The sequence below is a fragment of the Chelonoidis abingdonii genome, chromosome 20 (genome assembly GCF_003597395.2).
Source record: "Chelonoidis abingdonii isolate Lonesome George chromosome 20, CheloAbing_2.0, whole genome shotgun sequence".
NCBI lineage: Eukaryota > Metazoa > Chordata > Testudines > Testudinidae > Chelonoidis > Chelonoidis abingdonii.
The window spans coordinates 8,106,301-8,127,856 of NC_133788.1; the positions used below are offsets into that span (position 1 = coordinate 8,106,301).

The 21,556-nt window shown below is 44.1% G+C and overlaps 1 protein-coding gene across 1 annotated transcript in view; it reads right to left on the reverse strand.

Moving 5' to 3' along the window:
* Window positions 1-21,556, reverse strand: part of MYBBP1A (MYB binding protein 1a) — a 76,348-nt gene that overhangs the window by 11,528 nt on the left and 43,264 nt on the right. Inside the window, exon 25 of the mRNA XM_032786961.2 lies at window positions 4,623-4,739. Within this exon, the coding sequence (XP_032642852.1) occupies window positions 4,623-4,739 (117 nt within the window). The remainder of the gene's footprint in view (window positions 1-4,622; window positions 4,740-21,556) is intronic.

Here is a 21,556-nt window from a genome sequence, read left to right on the forward strand (position 1 = left end):
TCCACAAAAGCTCAGTAATAAATGTACCAATTTTCCAGTGACACTTCTCATAACTCTTTTCCATTTCCCTCTGGCTTTCAACTCTCAACACCTATTTACAACCTCAGTTGCAGCATCCTGTGCAAGAGCTGACAGGGGTTTGGTCACACAGAATTAGAGAGTTGGCCACAGAAAATCAAGTGCGGTTTCTGGTAAGGAGGTACCCCGCAAATGCACTCAATCTGTCCAAGGCTTAGAATTACACTGGCTCCTAACCAAATTTTATCAATGGGTCACTGGCTCTGAGACTACTTTAAAGGCAGGACAGCAGCAGAGTAGGACAAACAATTCAGGGCAGCTGCATCTGAAATTAGATCTTTATAACGCAGTGACATCGGCTAGCAATTTGGCCAATAAATTGCAAAGCCAATATATACGCGACCCCTGCTCCATGAAAACATATAGCGAGTGTGGAGGGAGTCCTAGGTTCTGCCACTGGACCTGCTGTGTGACTGAGTAATTCATTTGAGAACACGGTCCCTTAGTTTCTCCATGTGCAAAATGGGGATAATGCTACTTCTCTAACACAGTGCTGTTGCAAGGTTTAGTGGAGAGAGCACTGGACTGGGACTGAGGAGACCTGGGTTCTATTCCTGGCTCTGCCACTGGCCCAGCCACTGGCCCAGCCACTGGCCCACTGCACGACCAGGATGTTTGTGCTACTCTTCAGGAAGCTGGGAGTCTTGGGTTTCAGTGAAATGGTTTTTATTTAGTGAGTACGTCAACAAAGTGATGGCTGATCCCTCCTTTTTTAATGCACTTTCAGATCAGCCCTTTTCGTCAGTCATGTAAGAACAGGTGCTATTATTATTAATGAACATCGCTAAGGCTCTTTGAGAACCTCCGTTGAAGGGAGCTAGTAGAGTGGCAAGTATTATTATTATTCCTTTTTCATTGTCAACAGCGTCATGTTGTCTAGGTCCCCAAATTAGGGCAACTTTAAAAGCTGCAGTAATATATTTTTTAAAAAGTACCTGCAATGGAACGAGAACGAAAGTGCTGCACCATTAACTATTTTGCACGGCGTTCCAACCTCTCTAGGGGCCCTCCCTGGACAGCTCTGTACATGCGTGGCCACTTGCTCCGGCTGTATGGACGTGCAGTGATTGTGCAAGCAGAAAGGAGATTCCCTTGCAGTGCCCAGGAGTGAGTGAGCACACACAGGAAACATGGTTTGTGCAAGATCAAATCCTCTACGAAGTATCTGGCTGTCGAAGTATCTGGCTGTCCTGCCATCTGTGAGGCACCATCACAAGGGCTGGGGAGAAAGTGAGCATGAATCCCCAGCGGTTGTGTCGTGCATGTTTTCTAAGTGTGTGAAAATAGCTTGGGAACAAATGAGGTCAAGGAAGCTTATATAAATAAAAGAGGCAGAGCCCTGCAGCAGCCAGGGCTGCTATTTCAAGCAGCTGTCTCATCATTTAAGGTTCCCAAACAATTGATTCTCCCTCTTTTGCCTTTTAGTTTTGCACAGGGACACAGATATTGCAATAATATCCACCAACGCAGCTCTCTCACACGGCTGCCTTCCTGGGCTGCCATCCATGGCCATCGCAAAGCAGAGCTCCGATCTGGAGGCGTGTAACACAATCACTGAGGCAAGACAAGATGGGAAAGCAAAACACAGAAAACGGCTTCCACTCCTCTCCTGCAGCCCTTGCTGTGTCCAACTTCCATCCAGGAAATCACTGGCATTGTTGCTGCAAACCTGACTGACAGCTCCTAGAACAGAACTCAACCCTCCTGACCACTGCTCCCCAGCAAGCCGTGCTGCTGTTTAAACAGCCAGCGCGCCCGATAGCGAAGAGCCACTTTAAAGTTCCGGCTTTTCAGGTTATTTCAGACACTGCCCTCACACCATCACCTCTTTGGGAAACAGAGGCTCACGGGGTGGTGCAGGACATTTGGAGACTATTGAGCTGGTCACATCTAAATCCAACCTCCCACTGGTGGCAAGTGAGTTCTGTTACTACCATCCAGCTGCCGGTACGTAATGGGTTACTGGTCTCAATCCGGTTCCCAGTGGACACATCTCAGAAGCCTGACACAGCAGGCACTGAAGGGCACCCTTGCTGGCCAAGTTTTCAGCATGATCGTGGGCTGAACAGGCCATTGAGACTGAACGCTCTAGTGAGCAGGAAGCTCCTCCTACCCCTTCCTATGCCCTACCTAGTCTGTAGCTAAACAAAAGCATTTCTAGATTTTGAGGCCAGAAAGAATTATACCACCACCTCGTCTGACTTCCTGCACAACACAGGCCTAAGAACCTCACCCAAAAGCAACTGCATCACGGCCCCTCACATCTGTTTCAACTAGAGCCTCTTTTTTTAAGAAGATGTCCAGTCTTGACTGAGGGCACGTCTATCACTTTGAGGTGGAGGTGCAATTCCCAGCTCTGACTTAGCTGGGATGCCAAAAAGAGAATGCAGCTACGGCACAGAGCAGCACCAAGGATGTGCCTGTCAGAGACACAGCTAGGTATCGGGGTGGCTTACTCCCCTGCTGCTCTTGCCACTGCAGGAACAGTCTCTTTAAGCACATTAGTTTGATGAGAGCTCTCGCCAGTGTGTCTCCTCACACCCCCAGCTCAAAGTACAGACACATCCTTGGAAACTTTGAGAACCCACCAAGTTCCTAGGTAAGTTGTCCCAATGGTTAATTACCATCACTTAAAAATGTGTGCCTTATTTGCAGTCCGAATTTGTCCAGCTTCAGCTTCTAACCAGTGGATCTGCCATGCGCCTTTTTCTCCTGGAGATAAGCCAGGATTTGAACCTGTGTCCACTTGCTAAGAATTTTTCCACTAGACCATCAAGGCACCGCATGTTTCTTGTGCTATCAGTCAGGCACTGTATAGGTTACTCAGTACAACAACAGCACACAACACCTGGTGCTCTTTTTACAGCAAGGTCTGTTACAGCGTTTGTAACTTTGGAAACATTTTTCTGGCACAACGTTCAACCTCGCAATGCACTAAATCGCTCAACTAAACCAGAAACAGGCAAATCATTTTACAATAAATTAGGAATTATACACCGTGTATTTGTACACCACCACCACAACCCTTAGCACTTAACCAGCATTTTATGGGACTAGTTCTGCAATTCTTGATGTCAGTTATACACCAGTGTAAATGGACTGATTTCAGAGACATTACACTGGTATAAAACTGGCGCATGGCATTGGAGATTCAGACCCTACAGCTGGGATTTTCCAGCCATAGGGGTCTAGATGCCCAAATACTATTGACATTCAGTGGGAATTGGGAGTTTAATTCCTTTAGGAATCCTTGAAAATCCCCATCTACCTGAACCATATTGTGGCAATTTTTGTTAAAATGCTAACAAGCATCCACAGAAATGGAAAGGGATGAAGAATCATTCAGCTCAGCAACAGCTCATGTCACTACCACTGGATCCTGTACTGAATGATATGGAGGCATCGTAAAATTCAATGGGTATCACTAATGTGACACAGGGCCCTCTTGTGAGCCCTGCAGGTATATAACAGGGCCTGCTGGCTAGAGAGAGACATGGTGACACAGAAGGTTTGCTGAGGAAGATAGTTGATCTGATTCTACCCATCGTGTTCTTGATGTAATCATTAATAAAATGCATTTCGCTGAAACCCAAGACTCCCTGATTTCTCGAGAGTACTACAAAGGTCACCCCTGAGGTTCTTAAAATAGATTTGCTTGGAATTCTTGTTCCTACTCAACGAAGAAAAATTCAATCTGTTGCCAACATTCTAATACTGCTTATTGCTACAGAAACTTAAGACCATCATAACCAATTAAAAATGTGCGAAGAATGAAAGCTACACTCAGAGAGATGATAATAATACAGGTAAGACCTTAACCAATATGAGTCACTGAAATTAAGCCCTGTCTGTTCATTGAGACCACTTCTTGTATTGTTTTGGAACACTCATTCCTAAAAGTACCAGAATTAGCACGGAGCCATCGTTCTTTTGCTCTAGCTATGCTGCGATCTTTGCATCACTGTATTTTTAGAACAAATGATTTTAGGCTTCTCTTGGGAAATATCCATCTGCCATTAGCAGCGAATGGTCGGGGCTATGCCAGGGGACCAGGAGCCAGGACTCCTGGGTTCTAAATCTGGGTTCCACTTACGACCATACGCAAGTCAAGTCACTTGACCTGTTTTACAACTAGATAAACTTGTAAGGCAAAGAGGTAATTAGTGTATTGAATCTAAAATGCCTAAAATGTTCTGACTCAGGCAAGTTTCCTTCTCATGCTTCGCCTCTTCCACTTGGATCCACACCCTCTGGTATCAGACCTACAGCCAAGCATCCCAGGCCTGTTATATATGATAGAAAACGGCCATGTCCTACAGAATGCAGGAGTTCATGTGGCATGAACACCAAAGAACGCTTTCACTAGGTACTAGGCAGTCCAGATTCAGATCAAATGTAAATGGATGCAAATGCAACGAAGTCAATTTAATGGATCCAAAGCAATTGTACCGCATCTGAATTTGGCCCTATGAGCCCATGAGGTACAGGTGCAGAAAAGGCATCCAGTAGGCACTACCCACGTTTAACCTGCTGGTTCTCATTACCTCTGTGATCTGATTGGTACTCTCTCTGATCAGCTCCTCCCACTCTTCCTCCGTCGTCATGGAGAGCTTCAAATCCCGAGTCTGCAGGGCCTTATGGAGAAGCATACACGCTTGCGCCTGGAAGGAAAAGAGAGGGACACGTGAAATTCCGCTCTTTTTGCTGGATAGCATTAGCCACTTACCTACAGACCATTGAAACCCCCAGTAAAATATGGCAATGGTCCACATTAGACTCACCAGCACAGTTAATGCTTTGTCACAGAACATTCATTCTCCCTTTCAGAGTCACTCCTAACACAAGGCACTCGAGTAACAAACTGGAATTATTCGGTAGAATGGATGCATTTAAAATGGGAGTCAAGCGGGTGGAGAGATCACCGTTATTTCAGAATCAACCTTTTATGGCACTGCAACATATATAGTCTCCATAAATCTATAAGCAACCTTTTCAGTCACTTTGCCTTTTATTGCACTCTAGCGCTGTTGGTAAATGAATTACACACAAAACGTAAGAGATTGGAGCTGGCAGCCTAGCGAATGCTCCATTTCAAAAGGAAGCTCCAGATGGAAACTCCAGCTCAAAGCAGCACACAGCTTAGCCCTGGAGTAAAACGCACTCATTAAACCTACATGTTAAACAGTACCATTGAAGAGGAGTATCCAATGGGAATGTGCAGCTTTCTCACATGTCCTCCTCTAGTCCAGAGATTCTATTTTAAGTCCTCATTTAGTTACAGGCAATGCACAAAGCAAACAAAAGAAACACATCAAGACACGACACCAACAATTAGTGTAAATATGCTGTAGGATTTAACGGGGACACTTCCCTGACAACAAAATGTCAGAAAGAAAAAGAGTGAGTGAATTCTATCCAAGGATAGAAACACAGTATTGCTGTCTGCAGATAAAGTAACAAAGGGCTAATTTCAATCTGGGTGTGTGATGGGATATATAAACTCTGCACTGGCATGGAAAGGGTTACGGAGCTGCTTTGGGCTGGGGTGGCCCAGCCTTCAAGTAATGGCACATTATGCCAGGACTGGAGGAGTCACAAAGAGGGAATTCCACTCCAGTGGGAGAAGCTGGAGCGCGGACTGATAGCCTGCATGGCCCCTGCACACACAGGAGGAGGATGCAGAACCCCTCCACTGAAGGGGAAAAGAACTGAGACTTGTACTGGATCTCAATGAACTCTGAAATGGACCTTGATTCTCCCAGACCCCCTCTGAAGTAAGAGGCCCATATTTTGGAGGGAGCTCCTTACAGGCTTTTCCTTACCTTTCTTTTGTTTAACCCCGTTTGCTGACTACAGGTTATTTGGTGACATCCCCGGGGACACAGAGAGGGACGAGACAGTTTTGAGACCCTGGCCGAAAGGTGAGTGCTGGCCTGCTAGAAGGATGCCCTGCACCCGCTGGCGTGGGGGTGGAGTAATTGGACTGATGTGTGCGCACTTCCTACGCAGCCTGAAGGGGGCGTCTTAGCACAGACAGATGAGCGACGGGGTGTAACTACTGAAATCAGTTGCATCAAGAATAAATCTGCCCTGCTTCACAAAGTCTCCATTTTGTAACCATGTACCGCATCTTAACTCCACAAAGAGAGGGGCCCCGGTTTGTCTTCGTACAGTGCATAGCCTGCAAAACTCACTGATGCAAGATACCCGAGACTTCGTTTAGCAGCATTCAAAAAAGGATCTGATGTTCCTATAGGTAATAAGAACATCCGGAGTTACAATAGTAAGGAGTAAAGCAACCACAAAACAAGAGCTTGGGAGGAACATACACGTCCTCATAGTCCTGGGCATAAGCCAGCCTCCAATTAGGGGAGCTTAGGAGGAAACTTCTCCAGGTAGTAAGTTTTTCTCTAGCTGCCTATTCAACATTGTTGCACTTAGAGACAGGATACTGGTTTTGCATCTAATCCATTCTCATTCGATGGGGCAATTCCTGTGTTCGTATCGGTGGGCACATCTAAGTGGCATACTCCTCACGGTAGCATGTAGAGGGCATACGCCCCTCCCAGGCATACAAATAGCAGTGTAGACAGTGAGGCACAGCTTAGGGAATAAAGACAGGCCTGAACCCTAGGGTATGAATCCTATTCTCAACACCCCCAGGCAGTGCCTCCCCCCTCCACACTGCTATTTTTCACATGACGTGTCCTGCTGCCTCCCCGCTGCCAGAGTCTTTCACTGACACATGTAGCTACACACCACAGTCTGGATGCAGCTTGCGTGATGCTGGTGGAACTCCACTGATCTAATCAAATGTATTCCTGATTTACAACCCCTGAGAGGAGAATCAGGCCCAGTGAGAAGAGAATGGGCAATGACAAAATAGGAATTACTGGCTTTACCTTTGCAAACTGACTGAGACACTCAGATTAAAACTGACAGTTCCAGACAGCAAGCAGGGATGTTGTTTTTTTTAAATCCATACTTGGTGCCAAATTAACACCCAACCAAAACAGTCATCAGGAACATAGCATAATTATGGTTAGAGTAATCAGCAATATTTTAACTAGGTGAAAATCAAAACCATGTATATGTGTGTGTCTGCTGGTATTTAGGGTGCAGGCTGGAGGCACGTAAACTATTTGAGTAACTCCCGCTATTGTCATTAAAATGGTGATGATAAACAAGGTTCTCAAGGGACTAGGCCTTCTGAGACACTTCTTAGAGGCCTGATATTCGGAGGGCAGGTACTCAGCACTTCACTGAAAATCAGGTCCCAAGCAGGTCTCAGGTCACATATCCAAAATGGCACCCATCATTATTAGTCATTTTGATGCTGCTCTTTTTGATCTGTGATGTTCCTACCCAATAATCACTTAAGCTCTCTGGAATACAGCGTTGTCACTGGTGCCCTGGTAGGACTCTCCACAAGATCAGCATTTCACATAAATAAACCACAAAAGCAAGATGCACTCTTGAGTTGATCTCCAGTCCTGAGATGCTATTAGAGCTGTTTAAAGGAACCATTCTCTTGCTTGGCATCTTGGTGCAATCAAGATGAGTTGCCTGGACGAACGTTATTGAAACTGCAAGAGGAGAGATGACGTCTTAAGGTTTATGATCTCGTTTGGCCCCTCAAGTGAGTTACAGCCTTTCATTTACTCCAGGGGTCACCTATTCTCTTTACAATTGCACAAAGGCTACAGTTGGTGCATGCACCCAGACATGCCGTAATTGGTCTCATAAGCCATAGCTGCCTCTTAATTACAAGTGGAATGTGTGAGTGCCTGCCTGGCACGTGGTGGTAGGAATCTGTAACTCTGGTTAAATCAACAACAATCAAATGACGACTTCTGCAATTTTCTTTGAAATAACCCAGCTAACAGAGTTACTGTGCGTAAGCAAAACGCCTGGTTCCACACTTAATGTCTCTATTCTTGCTACCACAGTTGTTGTGTGACCTGAAGATGAGTCACTCCTGTAGCCCATGAACCTTAACAATCCTACCTTTGCTGGGAAGAAAGGGTTAGTTCTATTTCTGTTTTTATTCCAGTGGAACTTGCCCCATGGGCAGGTAGAACTGTAATGGCTGCAGTTTTCAAAGAGACTTCACAGCCCCATCACACCCATTTATCTTCTAGGTTGCTAATGCAAGTGGCAATTTTTCTCTTTTCAGATAACCATAATCTTACCCCACAGATTTCAGTTTGGCATTGGGACTAGTTTTTCTGAATCAGAGTGAGTTAAGAGGTTACAGGTTGACCTACTGCCATGAGGATTACTGTCTGTCACACGTGGTTTTAATCTCCTGGCCCACATTCCTCCTTGCTACCAAACTCCTGCCCCAGACTGACTGCGTACTGAATGAACCTATGAATTGTGGCTATTGATAAATCAACCCTGGTCACATTAATGCTTCACTGTCCTTGGAAAGGGCAAGAAATTAAACAATCCTCAACAGAGTAAGCAAAAGAAAGGAAACTGATCCACTTCAGCAGGTCTCAAATTATAGCACGAGAGCGACCAACCAACACAACAAACCGGCGGCAAACTTCAGCACCCTCTTGTTTAGAGAGAAGTACAAATACCGGTCCTTGTTCATATCGTTTTATTAGTACGTAAAAATGGATCTTTGATTCTATAGCTCTACAAAGGGGACAATCGTGGACACCTGAAAATTGCTGGTGCTCAGATTTGAAACTCACCAGGTGCCTGGGATGGTAAGTGACAGCACCACAGCGGACTGGAAATTACCAGCCCTTAGCAATAATTTTATAGTTCTAAGCCAAGCTGATATATTGTCAGAGAGCACCCCCTGAGAAACACCAAGCTATGGACCTGAAGGCTGGACACATATTAAAAGCTGCCTGCAGAACAACGGCCCCAGGTGCCTACTGAAGTTAAGAGAATTTTAAAAATTAGGAAGGGATAATCTGCTGTTTGAGTGGACTGCTCTAGGAAGCTTTTCCTTTTTATTTATATAGTGACACTTTAAGAGGGGTGGGAAATAAGTCTGCTGGGAAGGAATACAAGAGTCACTGAAGTACAGTTATAACTCAAATTAAGCCATTTCTTTTCAGGTGCACTGAGAAACCACTTGCTCTCTTCCCTTTATAGGTAATATTTCCTTAGTGGACAGAGCTTGGCTGAAAGGAGGTATATTGAGGACATAAATACAATGCATAAGGAACTCAAGGAGTTCAAATTTGTCAGAATTTAGCTAGGGAATCTACATAGGAACACACTAAAATTGGAACATGATTAATGATTTGGGGTGCCCATCGTAAGGGGGCCTGATTTTCTGAAAATGGGTACTCAGCACTTCCTGAGAACCCAGCTCTTTTAAAAGTGACTCAAGCTGATAGCCCAAAAATTGAGGCACCTAAAATTACTATTCACTCTTGAAAATTTAGGCTATTATTTATTTCTATGTCCAAGTGATGGTGCTGGCAATTCAAGAGGTGAGCCAAGGAGAGAGAAACCAGCAAAACCTAGAGAAATATAAGATTTCTAAGAGCCAATACTACTTATTTTTAGTTAAGTAGATGCTTAGAAACATACCCTGCTCTGGGTACACGTGTATACATAAAAATACTGTTACAATTAGCAATGACATCTATGCTGTCCTTGCCCCAAATAACTTTCCATCTATTAGAACTGTGAAAAATATGTGCAGAAAAAAGTTTCCAATGACATTCGCCTGTTTTTCATTCTGCAAAATTATTATTATTATTATTTAGCAGAACATTTTCACACAATGGCATGTGTTTAAAAAGCCAAGAATTTTGGAAGGGATATAAACCCTCATATTCAGGGCATAGACTAGCATCTAACTGAATGGGATAAGGAAGCAGTTTTCCTTGTGTGCAGTGTGTCCCATAACTGGCTCCTCCATGATTTTTGCACCCTCCTCTGAGTCCTCCAGTGTCAAAGACAGGATACTGGACTAGAGGGACCACTGGCCTGATCTGGGAATTCCTACATTTTAAAGGGGGTGTTTGCTGTGGCAAAAGAGACTGACCATATATACAGGAGAGCTCTCCAGAGGGAGTGTGGCTGTAACAGTTTCAGCCCATGCACAGAGGCCAGCAATGCTCAAGTTCTATCCCCAACTACGCCACCGAATCTTCCTACCCCTCTGCATGTGCCACTTCACAAACAAGCAGTACAACTTTGATCTCAACGGAGTCAGAGGGTGTTTGTCATTGACCTCGCTAGGAATGGGATTAGATCCTTTATTTAGTTGTGGCTCATGACAGCCTTGGTAGGGAAGTAAACATATTATTCTCCACATTTTACAAGTGGCAAAACTGAAGCTCAAGAAGATTACACTCAAAAAACAACTCTCTCTCAGAATACCCAGGAGCTCCCAGCTCCCAACCCTTGGCTTAATCCACTAGACAAGGATACTAGCAGGACACACATCGCTTCTCACTGCACCCCCACCCTCCTATATCCCTGAAATGAAAATTTGTAAGTGAAACTACATTCTGAGCTACGTTAGATCCCGTTACCAGGTGAAAAAACTTTATAACCCATTCTGGGTCCTATAAGCCATCTATTTCCCCAGCCAAATCTACTTAGAAAACAGTTCAGTAAATTCAGAGTTAACAAAACGGGGGCGGGGGGGGTGGGGGGGGGGGGGGGGAGAGACGACAAACAAACCCAACACTAACCCTCCCCCCATCCGTCAAAAAAATTCATCCAAAGAGGACATATCCATCCACCCACCCGTACGAGTAAACGAGGTAGAAATGCTCATTACTAAGTTCATGGGGGAGGAAAAAAATGAACAACAATCCATAACATGCCAGTTCCGTAGGTTTTCTGCCAGCTTTGTTTGTTTCTCTCTTACACTAACACACGTCAATTCAGTATAAAAACATTCAAAGTCTCCCTTTAAAATACTAACCGTACACTCACTGCAGGAACTGAGATGATGGGGGATCCGAAATCTGCCCATTTCCCTTATTTACCGTCTAAGACACAGAGCAATCAGGCTAAGACGCTGGGATATACAGCATGCCTCTATCTGTCCCAGTAAGGCATAAGCAACCTGATCATTTTAAATAGCAAGCGATGGGCTAAGCATGAGCAACACAACCACTGTTCTCACGTTGACCGATCACCTCTGGTGTGATTGCTACACTGGAAACAAGACAAAGATTACCCAAATCACCATCCAAGACAGCGCAGGGAACGGGAATTTTAACCCCAGAGTGTACAGTTCGCAGACAGCGCCAGGGTGACAGCCCTTTACAAGGGCATCAAAGTCACCGTCCCATGTTCAAAAGATGACGGCACTATCCAAATCTCAGCTTGTATTTTACACATGGCTAATTGTTATGCTGCACAGGTTCACTCATGCACCAGTTTCTGACACAAGGCTAGACAGCGTTTTCCGGTTCTGCATGTTTTAAAAGGACGGCACCAGGGAGGCACTTCAAGCAGGTGAAAAGGTATCACACAAACACAGAGACGGCAGAAAGCCCCCAGAGTCACCAATTACATAGAGCTACTCACTGGGTTTGTACTTACTGTGATGCCACCCAGAGTCGTGCAGAGGGCTGACTGACAGCAGGATCTGCAATGTATTATGGCACTGCAGAAGTTAGAACTGTTCACACTCCTACAATACCACTTCATCTGTTGCTCTCCATGCATTTTGCAGAAATTCATTAACTAATTAAGCCTCAAAGCTCCCCTGAATTATCTCCATCTTACATAGAGAGAAAATGAAGCAAAGAGTTTAAGAGAGCCACTCAACAGAAAGTTAGTGGCAGTACAGTGAATGGAACTCATTAGTCTAGGCATTTTGACCCAGGATCGTACTGGTACCATTAGACCACACGCCCTGTACTTCAGTATTAGCAGTGATGCTACAGTTAGGTTTTAGGGTGTACTTTTTCAGCAAATCAAAATGCGAAACATACACTGGGCCTGATTTTACTTTATATCTACACCTATGGCAAGTGCAGAGCAGACGTACAATTTCTAGCAACTCCGAATGTATGCTACCAACTTGGCAGATGGAAGGCTGTGGTGTATCACAGCCAGTAATTTCCTCCCCCTTTTTTAATATATAAAAAAATTACATGAAAAATAAGTTACAATAAGCAATTAAAATCTTAAACTTAAAATTACATTTCAGCCAGGAAATTCACTGTTATCATTCTGGTGATAGATCTAACATACCCTGGTGAGAAGGCAAACTGTACAGGAAGTTTTACCCGACTATCCAAGCACCTTTGCAGTCCAATAGGCTATTGGCATATCGAAGAACTGCTCCAAACTGCTGCCACACAAACTGCAGTGCTCAGGTGTCAGGCTATAGCAAAGCAACCTTAACTGCGACCATGTCCATGGGTCACTGCATATATTACAATAGCGACTCTCACTAGATGAGCACACAATGCCAGCACAGTGTGGTGTCTGACTCAGCAAACATTATTATAATGGAAAAGATATACATTTTGTTTTTATTCTGCTCCTCCAGGAAGTCTGTGTAAGTAACGAGGTATTTAAACCACATCATTTTCTTTCACCTTAAATGCCCATTTGTATAGCATTTTGCATTACTCGGTCATTAAACGGCCTACTGAAAGAAACAGTTCTCGCCTTATTTCATTTCAGTTTAAAACAGATGGGAAAACTGAAGTCCAGACACATTAAAGCAATCTATTCAACTCAAGATCACAGAGTGAATCAGAGACAGAGTCAAGGAAAGAACCTTTGTTCAAATTATACTGTTACACCAGTACAGATTCACCACCAGGGAAAGCAATGAAATTACTCTGGATTTACAATGGCGTAACTGAAAACAGGATCTGGCCCAGTGTCTTCTGACTGCCAGTCTCATGCCCTATCCAGAGGGCCATGTTGCTTCCTGTAACACACCCACCTCTCAATGGGCAGACATAATGTTGCTATGGGGCCCTGATCTTTGCTGGAGCCTGCAACACACACACCATGGTCCCACATGCTGAAGGATGGGCCCCTGATTGGCCAGCAGCAGATTATAGCAAGCAAAATGTGAAACAAAAAATTAAAAACCAAGAATGAGAGTACAGACTCATGACCCTAGAGATGGAGGAAGTATGGTGAATGAGTAGCAGCAGTGCAAGCTTCCTCATATCCCATCCTTCCAAGCACGCCTGCATAGATCACTGCATGATTACTGGGCCATTATATAGCCCATTCAGACCTTGGTGTCTTCAAGATTGCTGATGTTATGATACAGGCGTCACATGCTTAGGTCCATTCCTATTCAGTGTAGCACATAAGTACACAGTTATCTTGAGGCATATGCTTCAGTCCCATTAACTTTGATAAGACTTAAGCATCCACTTAAGTGCTCTCTTGATTAAGAATGAGTTTCTGAATCAGGGCCATGGAGAACTGAGTCATGCGGGTTCTGAAATGAGACCCAACTCACCTGACCACTGAACAAACACTCGGCTAGCAATAACTCATTCAAAGATAGGCTTGAGAGTCACTTTCCAATTGAAAAGCTTACAGATAAAACAGGTGACTAAGAAGCCTCCACCAACAGCTTTCTCCAATCTAGAGCGACAGCTGAGATATTCCACAAGCGCAAGCAAAATGTGCCTATTTTGCAATGGGATTATTTTTAATGTGCTAATGAGCAAGAGAAGTTGCCTGCTGATAAACATTAGTGGTTGTTTGTTTTTTTCTGATCAAGTTGACAAGCCAACAAAATCCTATTTCAGTATTCCTGGTGCAATGCAAACAGAATCCAGAGAGCCTAAGAACCTCAATTGGGGGCTATTTAAAGAGGTTTAGAATGCAAGTATCCAACCACTTCTAGGAGAATGTGCATTATTATTAAGACACAGCAAGTGCTGTCTCCTTTGGACCAGGGCAGCAATGCAGAAATGCTCTGAGACACAGTTTTTTATCATCGTTTCAATCCTGTCCACCTTTAAAGAATGCACACTTGATAATTGCAACTAGACCCCCAGAAGCCAGGCATCTCCCATCCCAGATCAGTGTCAGCTGAGACCTCACCTCCTACAGACAACATGTCCCAGTAACTGCAGTCCCTAATGCGTTCGTACGACTTTCAGCCATTCTATTCTCTGCCACGCTACAGTTGACCAAGAAGCCCCAAAAGAGATCAGGGCTCCATTGGGCTAGGTGCTAAATACTTGCATTGCGAGACACAATCTCTACCTAGAAGAGCTGAAGTGACTTTCCCAAGGTCATACAGGGAGGCGTGTGTAGCAGAGCCAGGGATTAAAGCCAGATCTCCTCCTGCAAAGTTAGGTCAACCTAGCTACACCATTCTGGTGTGAAAAAATACCACCCCCGAGCGATGAAGTTAAACTGATCTAAGTCCCAGGGCAGACACCACTAGGTCAATGGAAGAAAGAATTCTGTCACCGTAGTGAGTGTCTACACTGAAGCGCGGTAGCTGTTTAAGCGTAGACACAACCTCTGAGTTATGTATTTTGGTCTGAGTTACACATTCCTCCAGGAATGGCCAATGTGAAATGCTGCAGTAGTAGTTTAGAAAAAAAAATACACAAAATGAAAAATAAAATCCCATAAAAAGCACCAAGGATATTGTGCATTGATGTACATGGGTCGGAGGAGGAATTCATTTCTGACCTCAGAGGCCAGAAGCTTATTCTCTGAAGCATTAAGCCTGACATAACTGCCCATCACATAACATTTTGCAAAATCAACTCTCACTAAAGCACACCAAAGGGCTGTCATGTGCTCGAGAAGCAGCACTGGTTAATCCAATGGAAAAATCTACAAGCCCAAGAACAAAATTCTCCTTCCCAAAAATTTAGTGCAACAGGGTGGGAGGGAAAACTGACACTTTACTCACCTGTTTAAAAAGGTTACTGACTCAGCTGGATGGAGGAGTAGAATTTTGCAGATTGGTTTAATCACTACCCATGAAGCATTTAAGTGGCACTTTTATCATCACATTTTACCACCTTTGACAAGTAAGGAAATCTCACCCAGTACACTCCAGTGATGATTCCTAGATCTTTATGATTTAAAGCACTACCATTGTTCCAGAATGAACAATTCTGCACAGCAACCCTGGATTATCCAAGCAGACAGGGCTTTCTGTGGCTTTATGAACAACTTTAACACCCAGTCCCAATGATTCCTCTTCCTAATGGAAAAAAACAACTCAGCAGAATTCATCTGCAGTTTTAGCACCCAGTCACTAGCTCAGCTATGCTGCAGGACTTGGGGAAAAACGAACCCAGACAACCAAACACCTGTTAGATGGAGAACTAACCCCACTTGGCAGAGTTAACCAGTTAAGAGAGATGGGATACTGACCAGTGAGGTTCAAGGGCAATGACCCGGTAAGAGAATTCTGGCATTGCCAGCTGCTGGCCAGGGAAAAGGCACTAGTGTTTCTATCCTGGACTCTGCTTCGGAGGTGCCATCTGTCACATTTTATGGATCTGAAACGTCATTCCCCAAAAGCTGCTGAAAGAGATAAAGATCTTTCTAAAAGCAGCAAAGAGTCCTGTGGCACCTTATAGACTAACAGACGTACTGGAGCATGAGCTTTGGTGGGTGAATACCCACTTCGTCGGATGCAGGATCTTTCTGTTTCTTCTACCCACTCCAGAACTTGTTGGAAGGAGGAAGAGATCACCACCATTCTATCCCTCCCACAAACCCTGCTTTGTTGGTCTTCTCTCTCTCTCTCCCCCCTTCCTCTGCTCAGTGATAGCAGTGTCAAGTTCTAAGTTCTTTCACTGCTGCCTCAGGGTATTTTCACTTACAGCTACTTAAAGGGCTTGTCTACACTACACTGTTCTGCCACTTAGAACTATACTGGTATAGATAAAGGAGTAAAAGTCCCCCTAGCGTGCATGCAATTTTACTGGTATAAAAGCACTTATACTGATGCAGCTTATTCTGGTTCAGGAAGGGGAATAAGCGATACCAATATAAATCACCTTTAACTGTGACTATTGTGTCCACACTACAGTAATGATAACGTAAGCCCCATCAGGAAAAAAAAATCATCCTTAACTTCTGTAGTACACACCAGCCCCTAGCAAAGCTCTGAGCAGCTACTGAGGCACTGCAGCAGTCTGTCTGCAGACACAGGCAGACCACACTGCATCCATTTACACTCAGGAGGTATTCTTCACAACCACAAAGACTAGAAGATATTCTGTTTAAATTAAAGTTTAGCTTCCAGAGTAATTGATGACCCGGGCCCCTCACATTCATCAGAGCAACTCCATTCGCTCCCTGCTAGAGAGGGGTTTTTTTGAGTGCTGCTCCCATGAAGAAAGGTACAAACATTTGGATGCACTATGAAGTCTCAATTTAAGTGTTTAAATCTCCATAGAAACAGGAATTACTGTCCCCACAGACAGGCTGGCTTCCAAAGGCAAAGCCACTCTAGCTCTGACAAACCCAGGTAAAGAATGGTCTTTTTGCCAGCGAGAGATCCCTGCACTGCCTGAGTAATGAGTTTAAGAGGGCCCACAGCTACAAAACAACGAAAGGGAATCAGGAAAGTAGGAAGCTCTGAGTACAGCTATTACTTTAAACATCGTGACAGCTACAGTCTATACTGCTGTGGTACAGCAATGATCCTTATCTCCCAATAAAAACAAAACAAAACACAACACCACACCAACAACGGGAGAAGAAACACAAAACACAACATACAGTAATAGGTGCCTTATAAATATGGATAATAGTAATTAGCACAAATGCCTTTGAAAGTTTGCTATGAGGCATTAGCAAATATTTAAGCTCCTGATGTGTTTGCTGCATAGTCTCAGGTCTGCAGTATCAGACCAAACTTAGTGCCTTTGAGCAGCGCTTTACTACAAGCTTACACAAAATTACATTAAAAGCCATTAAAAACAAATCTTCTATTTATAGAATATTAATGCTCTGCTGAACCCAGGAGAGCAAGGTGCTTTCCTTGTTCCCAGGCACCAGAGCCCAAACTGGACCCCAAAGCGCTCCCTAATTTAGGTGCCTCCAAAAAATGTAATTATTTCCCCAATGTGGGCATGGTACATGCAGCGCTATCCCTCTGCCACTCACAGTGTGTAACATCACCCTCCAGTGACTTCAAAGGCCAGTCAACTGCAAACCAGGCCTAGAAAGGGTGTGGAGTCCCACGCTCAATCTCTTTCATCATCAATTTCAGATGAAAAATATTCACTTCACAAGTAAAAGGATGTTTACCCCCACCTCCTCCCCTCGATGGCCTGCCCTGCAACTCCCCCGGAGTCAAGCTGAGCTCTTTCCATCTTACACAACATCTCCATGGGTAGGGGTTCTGCTGATCAGCTTCTCAGTTACATCTGTGTGGCCCCATTGGCACAGGTGTAGCTGATCAGAACTCAGTAAACAACCATGCACACACAATGGAACAGAATCCAGCTGCCTCTCCTGTGGCTGAGCTGTCACTGCTGAGCTAACAGGAGTTCAGTAACAGAAATAATATTTTACCATTTTTGTTTTTTTAAAAGTCAGCAGATATGCCTAATACAGCAGGTGCCTTCTCCCATCCCGGCACTTTTCAGAGTATATTGGCTATTTAGTAATTCAACATAAAGAACATCTCATCAGACACCAGGCCCTGAAAAATTCAAATATTTCAGGGGGTTTCTCATTTTTTTGCTTCTCTTTCATCATAGACTGCTAGGCAGATGCTATTGATAAAATTACTTATGAAAAGAAAATCCACACTGATCCCCTTGCCCTCCTCCACTCTGAAATGTCCGATGAAGTTAATCAGAATAGATGTTACAATCCATATACTGACTTCTTGTTTTGAACACAAAGATTTATTTTCCCTTGAGGTAAATATTGACCAAAGCAGAAGGGCCAATCAGTCTTAATATTCACCTCACCAGAAGTCAGTATCTTATTATCCTAAAATTTAAGGGGGTGAGAGAGAATATACTGGTGCCAGAAAGGTTAAGTGACTTGCACAAGGTCATATGATGAACTAGTGGCAGAGCTGGGACCAGAACTTGCACATGCAGATATACAGTTTCTCACTCTAGTTACAGCATCTCACCCAGGACTGGGCTGGTAACAAAGAGTGCTGGAACTGTAAATATACACTGTGCTGTACATCTGCAACTGGGCCACCTGGAAAAGGGTCTAGTTGGGTGCTTTCACCTTTGCCTACAGCTCAAGTGTTCAAAAACCATGAGTTAGCCTCCAAAAATGAGATTTTAAAAAATAAAAAAAATCTTGTGATTTCTCCCCAGCTATGAGCCCTAGAATCTTTTGATTTTAAATGCAGGCAGAGATCCTCATGGAATACTGCAGTAGCTGGGGCTTTAGGAAAAAAGCTCAAATATCATAAGCCTTATAATAAAGAGTTAGCAATCACCTCCCTCCTTACGCAGTCTTTTCTTCTTCCTGAGAAACAAAGGTCCTGATCCTGCTAACACTGAGGCAAATGAGTAACTTTACACACTCGAGTAATCCCATCAAACGTCATAGAACATCTCATGTGCCTACAGTCATCTGCATGCCTAAGAAAGCCTCTGTCCTGCAATAAATTCTCCTCCAGACAATTCCTGAACAGGATGGCTCCCCCTGGTCCAAAATGCTGCCTTTCCATAATTCAAAGAGGCACGTGCCAGTGTTTATTTAAAGGCAATTCATAATGAGACTACTGCATTAAGCAATCTAGTTAAAAAGACCTTGCTAGTGTCAAATCATCAGAGATTTAAGACCAATATAAATGCAAAAGGAGGGGGGGGGAAGAGTCCTAATTATCATTTTGCCCATGCATTCTCTCTCTCTCAGTTGTATTCCCCAATTCACTCAACGAGAATCGTGACTTTGCAATTGATTGACAGAGCTTTTCATCTCTCTCAAGAACTCTTACCAGCCAAATAATGAAAAATTAAAATTTGGGTTCACTCAATTATCAGTTTTGAAGTTTAATATTCAAACTATTTAAAAAAAATCACACCAGTAAAGCTGCTGCCTGGGAAACAAAAGCACTGGAGCACATATAGGGCCAAATAATGCAGTTTCATCAATTAAGATAGTCTCACAATCCTTAGTACTGGAAGGAACACTACATAGGAGGTAGTGTCGCATAGTGGATAGAGCGCTGGATTAGGACATGGGAGAATGGGAGTCTCTGGCACTGGCCTGGTGGGGTATCTTGAGCAAGTCACATCAGTGTTCCATGCCTCGGTTTCCCCATCTCTAACACCGGGATAATGACACTCCGTAAGGCACTTGGGATCTGCGGATAGAAGCATTCTGTAACAGCTCGGCATTGTTGTTATTACAGATGTCAAGAGGATGGCTTCTGTAAGTGGGATCAGTAACTAGTCTCACAAGTTGCAAGACTGGGCCCTAACTGCATCTTCATTGGCAAAATAGGAGAGCCATAATTTTTCAGTTGCACCCACCACAACAGCCAGAGCACAGACAGGAATTGCTGTACCTGGCAGTTCTGTCTGTATTACAGCCTCCGTTCTTCCTTCACTGGTGGCCATCAGCAATGCATTCCAGGCCCTGTTTAGGATGGGGTGGTCAAGGCTATACAACACTCTCTCATCGCAGGTTGTAAGAATCTAAAACTTCCTCCACCCATCAAACTCCAAGAAAAGAGTCAACACTGCACGTATGCTCTCCCTGCCATTTTCGGTTTTGCAGTATGTGAAAGGAAAGCAGCAAACAGAATAGTAGCCACATACAAATCTGAGAGCAAAGCAGTGATTTCTCTTCTAGGGTCTGATGCTGGTCCCATTCAAGGCAAAGACAAAGTCACCAGTGACTTGAACGGAACAGGATTTGATCCTAAAAACCATAAAACGTTCTGTACCATCTATGCTACTTAAATACAGATGATCCAGTCAGTCAGTCACCCACTGCATCAAAATAAGCAGACATAAGAGTCCCTCCCCCCGTTTTCTCCACTCTTAATTATTAAATATGTTACAATAGCCTTGTAACCGAACAAATTTATCCCACTTGTTCCACAAAGACATCTACTCTTCCACTGACTAGACCAAAGGGCTTTGCTTAACAGGAGGAGCAGAATGCACGGCTCTTTAAAAACCTCAAATGGCAAACAGAATTCAGTAGGTTAAGAAATCACTCAGGCTTGTAACTCACTGCAAACTAGTCCACTGGAGACAGGTTGGGCTACTACAAGCCCAGTGAATGACTCCAGCCAGGAAAGCTGCTGAAAGTTCTGGTTATCAGTTGTAACCCATAACATTGTGAAATGCATACTGGCACACCAGTGTGCGGTTCCTCTTTCCTTCAAAGAGCCTCCATTCTGATGGAGTAACAAAAAAGAAAAAGAAAATACCCTTCCTCTATCCGTGGGAATTTGGTAGAGAAACCCATCATCTTGCAATCAAATATGAAGAACCTAGCAGAGTGAATATTTTACATCCACTAAAAAACCAAAACAAAGGAGAGAACTGGGGCAGAGACAATCCTTTTGTTCTGTTTTTGTACAGCACCTAACACAATGGGGTCCTGATTCACGACTAGGGCTCCTAGATGCTACGGCAATATAAAAATGGGAGACAAGATCAGTGAAGTCCTATATTTTTATTGGATCAATTTGCGTTGGTGAGCAAGCCAAGTTTTTAAGTGACACAAAGCTCTTCTTTATGAGAGCCTCATGAAGACTGCGCAGCTCAAAAGCTGGTCTCCCTCACCAACGGAAGTTGATCCAATAAAAGATACGACCTCACCCACCTTGTCTCTCTAATGTCCTGGAGCCAACACAGCTACAACAACAAATAAGTAATGACACACAGATAGGGCCATATTTTCAAACAGAGCTCAGCATCCCAAAATCTGTCCATTTATGTAGGTGTCTGAATGGCAGTCAAGCTCTTATTGAAAACCTGGCCCAGAGAGATGGCATGTGTCTAGTATCTGTCAAAGGTGCTGGAGCAAAAGAGCTGGAGCAATAACCTAATCTCACCTGTTTTATGCACAGGCAGCAGCAGTGCAAGCTTCTCCACCTGGCCATCAAGAACCTATCAAGTTGCCTCAAAAGCCTGATGCGGGGGGCCCACCTCAAGACTGCTTCAAGCCCCCGTCTATCTGTCTTCACCATCTCTGCTGAGACAGGCTGGTGCCAGTTGTGGGTTTCTGTGTGTGCAGTGCAGACATCTGTCCACCAGAAAACACATTCTGATCAACTTTGGAAACAGGCCACTCAAGAGCCATCACACAGCAACCAGGAAAAAAAAAAAAATCACCACCACCGAGGGGAAAACAGGTGTGAGATGATCTTTCAGAGGAGGTGCACATAGGTGTGTATGGCATTCCCAAGAGAGTTTGAGTGAACAAAATAAGCCACACTTCTGGCTGAGATGTAGCACAACCCCATTTACACACCCCAGTTGGTAACCAACACAGCTGTGTACCACAGTGGAAACTCGTGCATTAGCTCCTCTGGAACCCCTGCTTATTTAAATGTTTCACACTCCCCTGAATG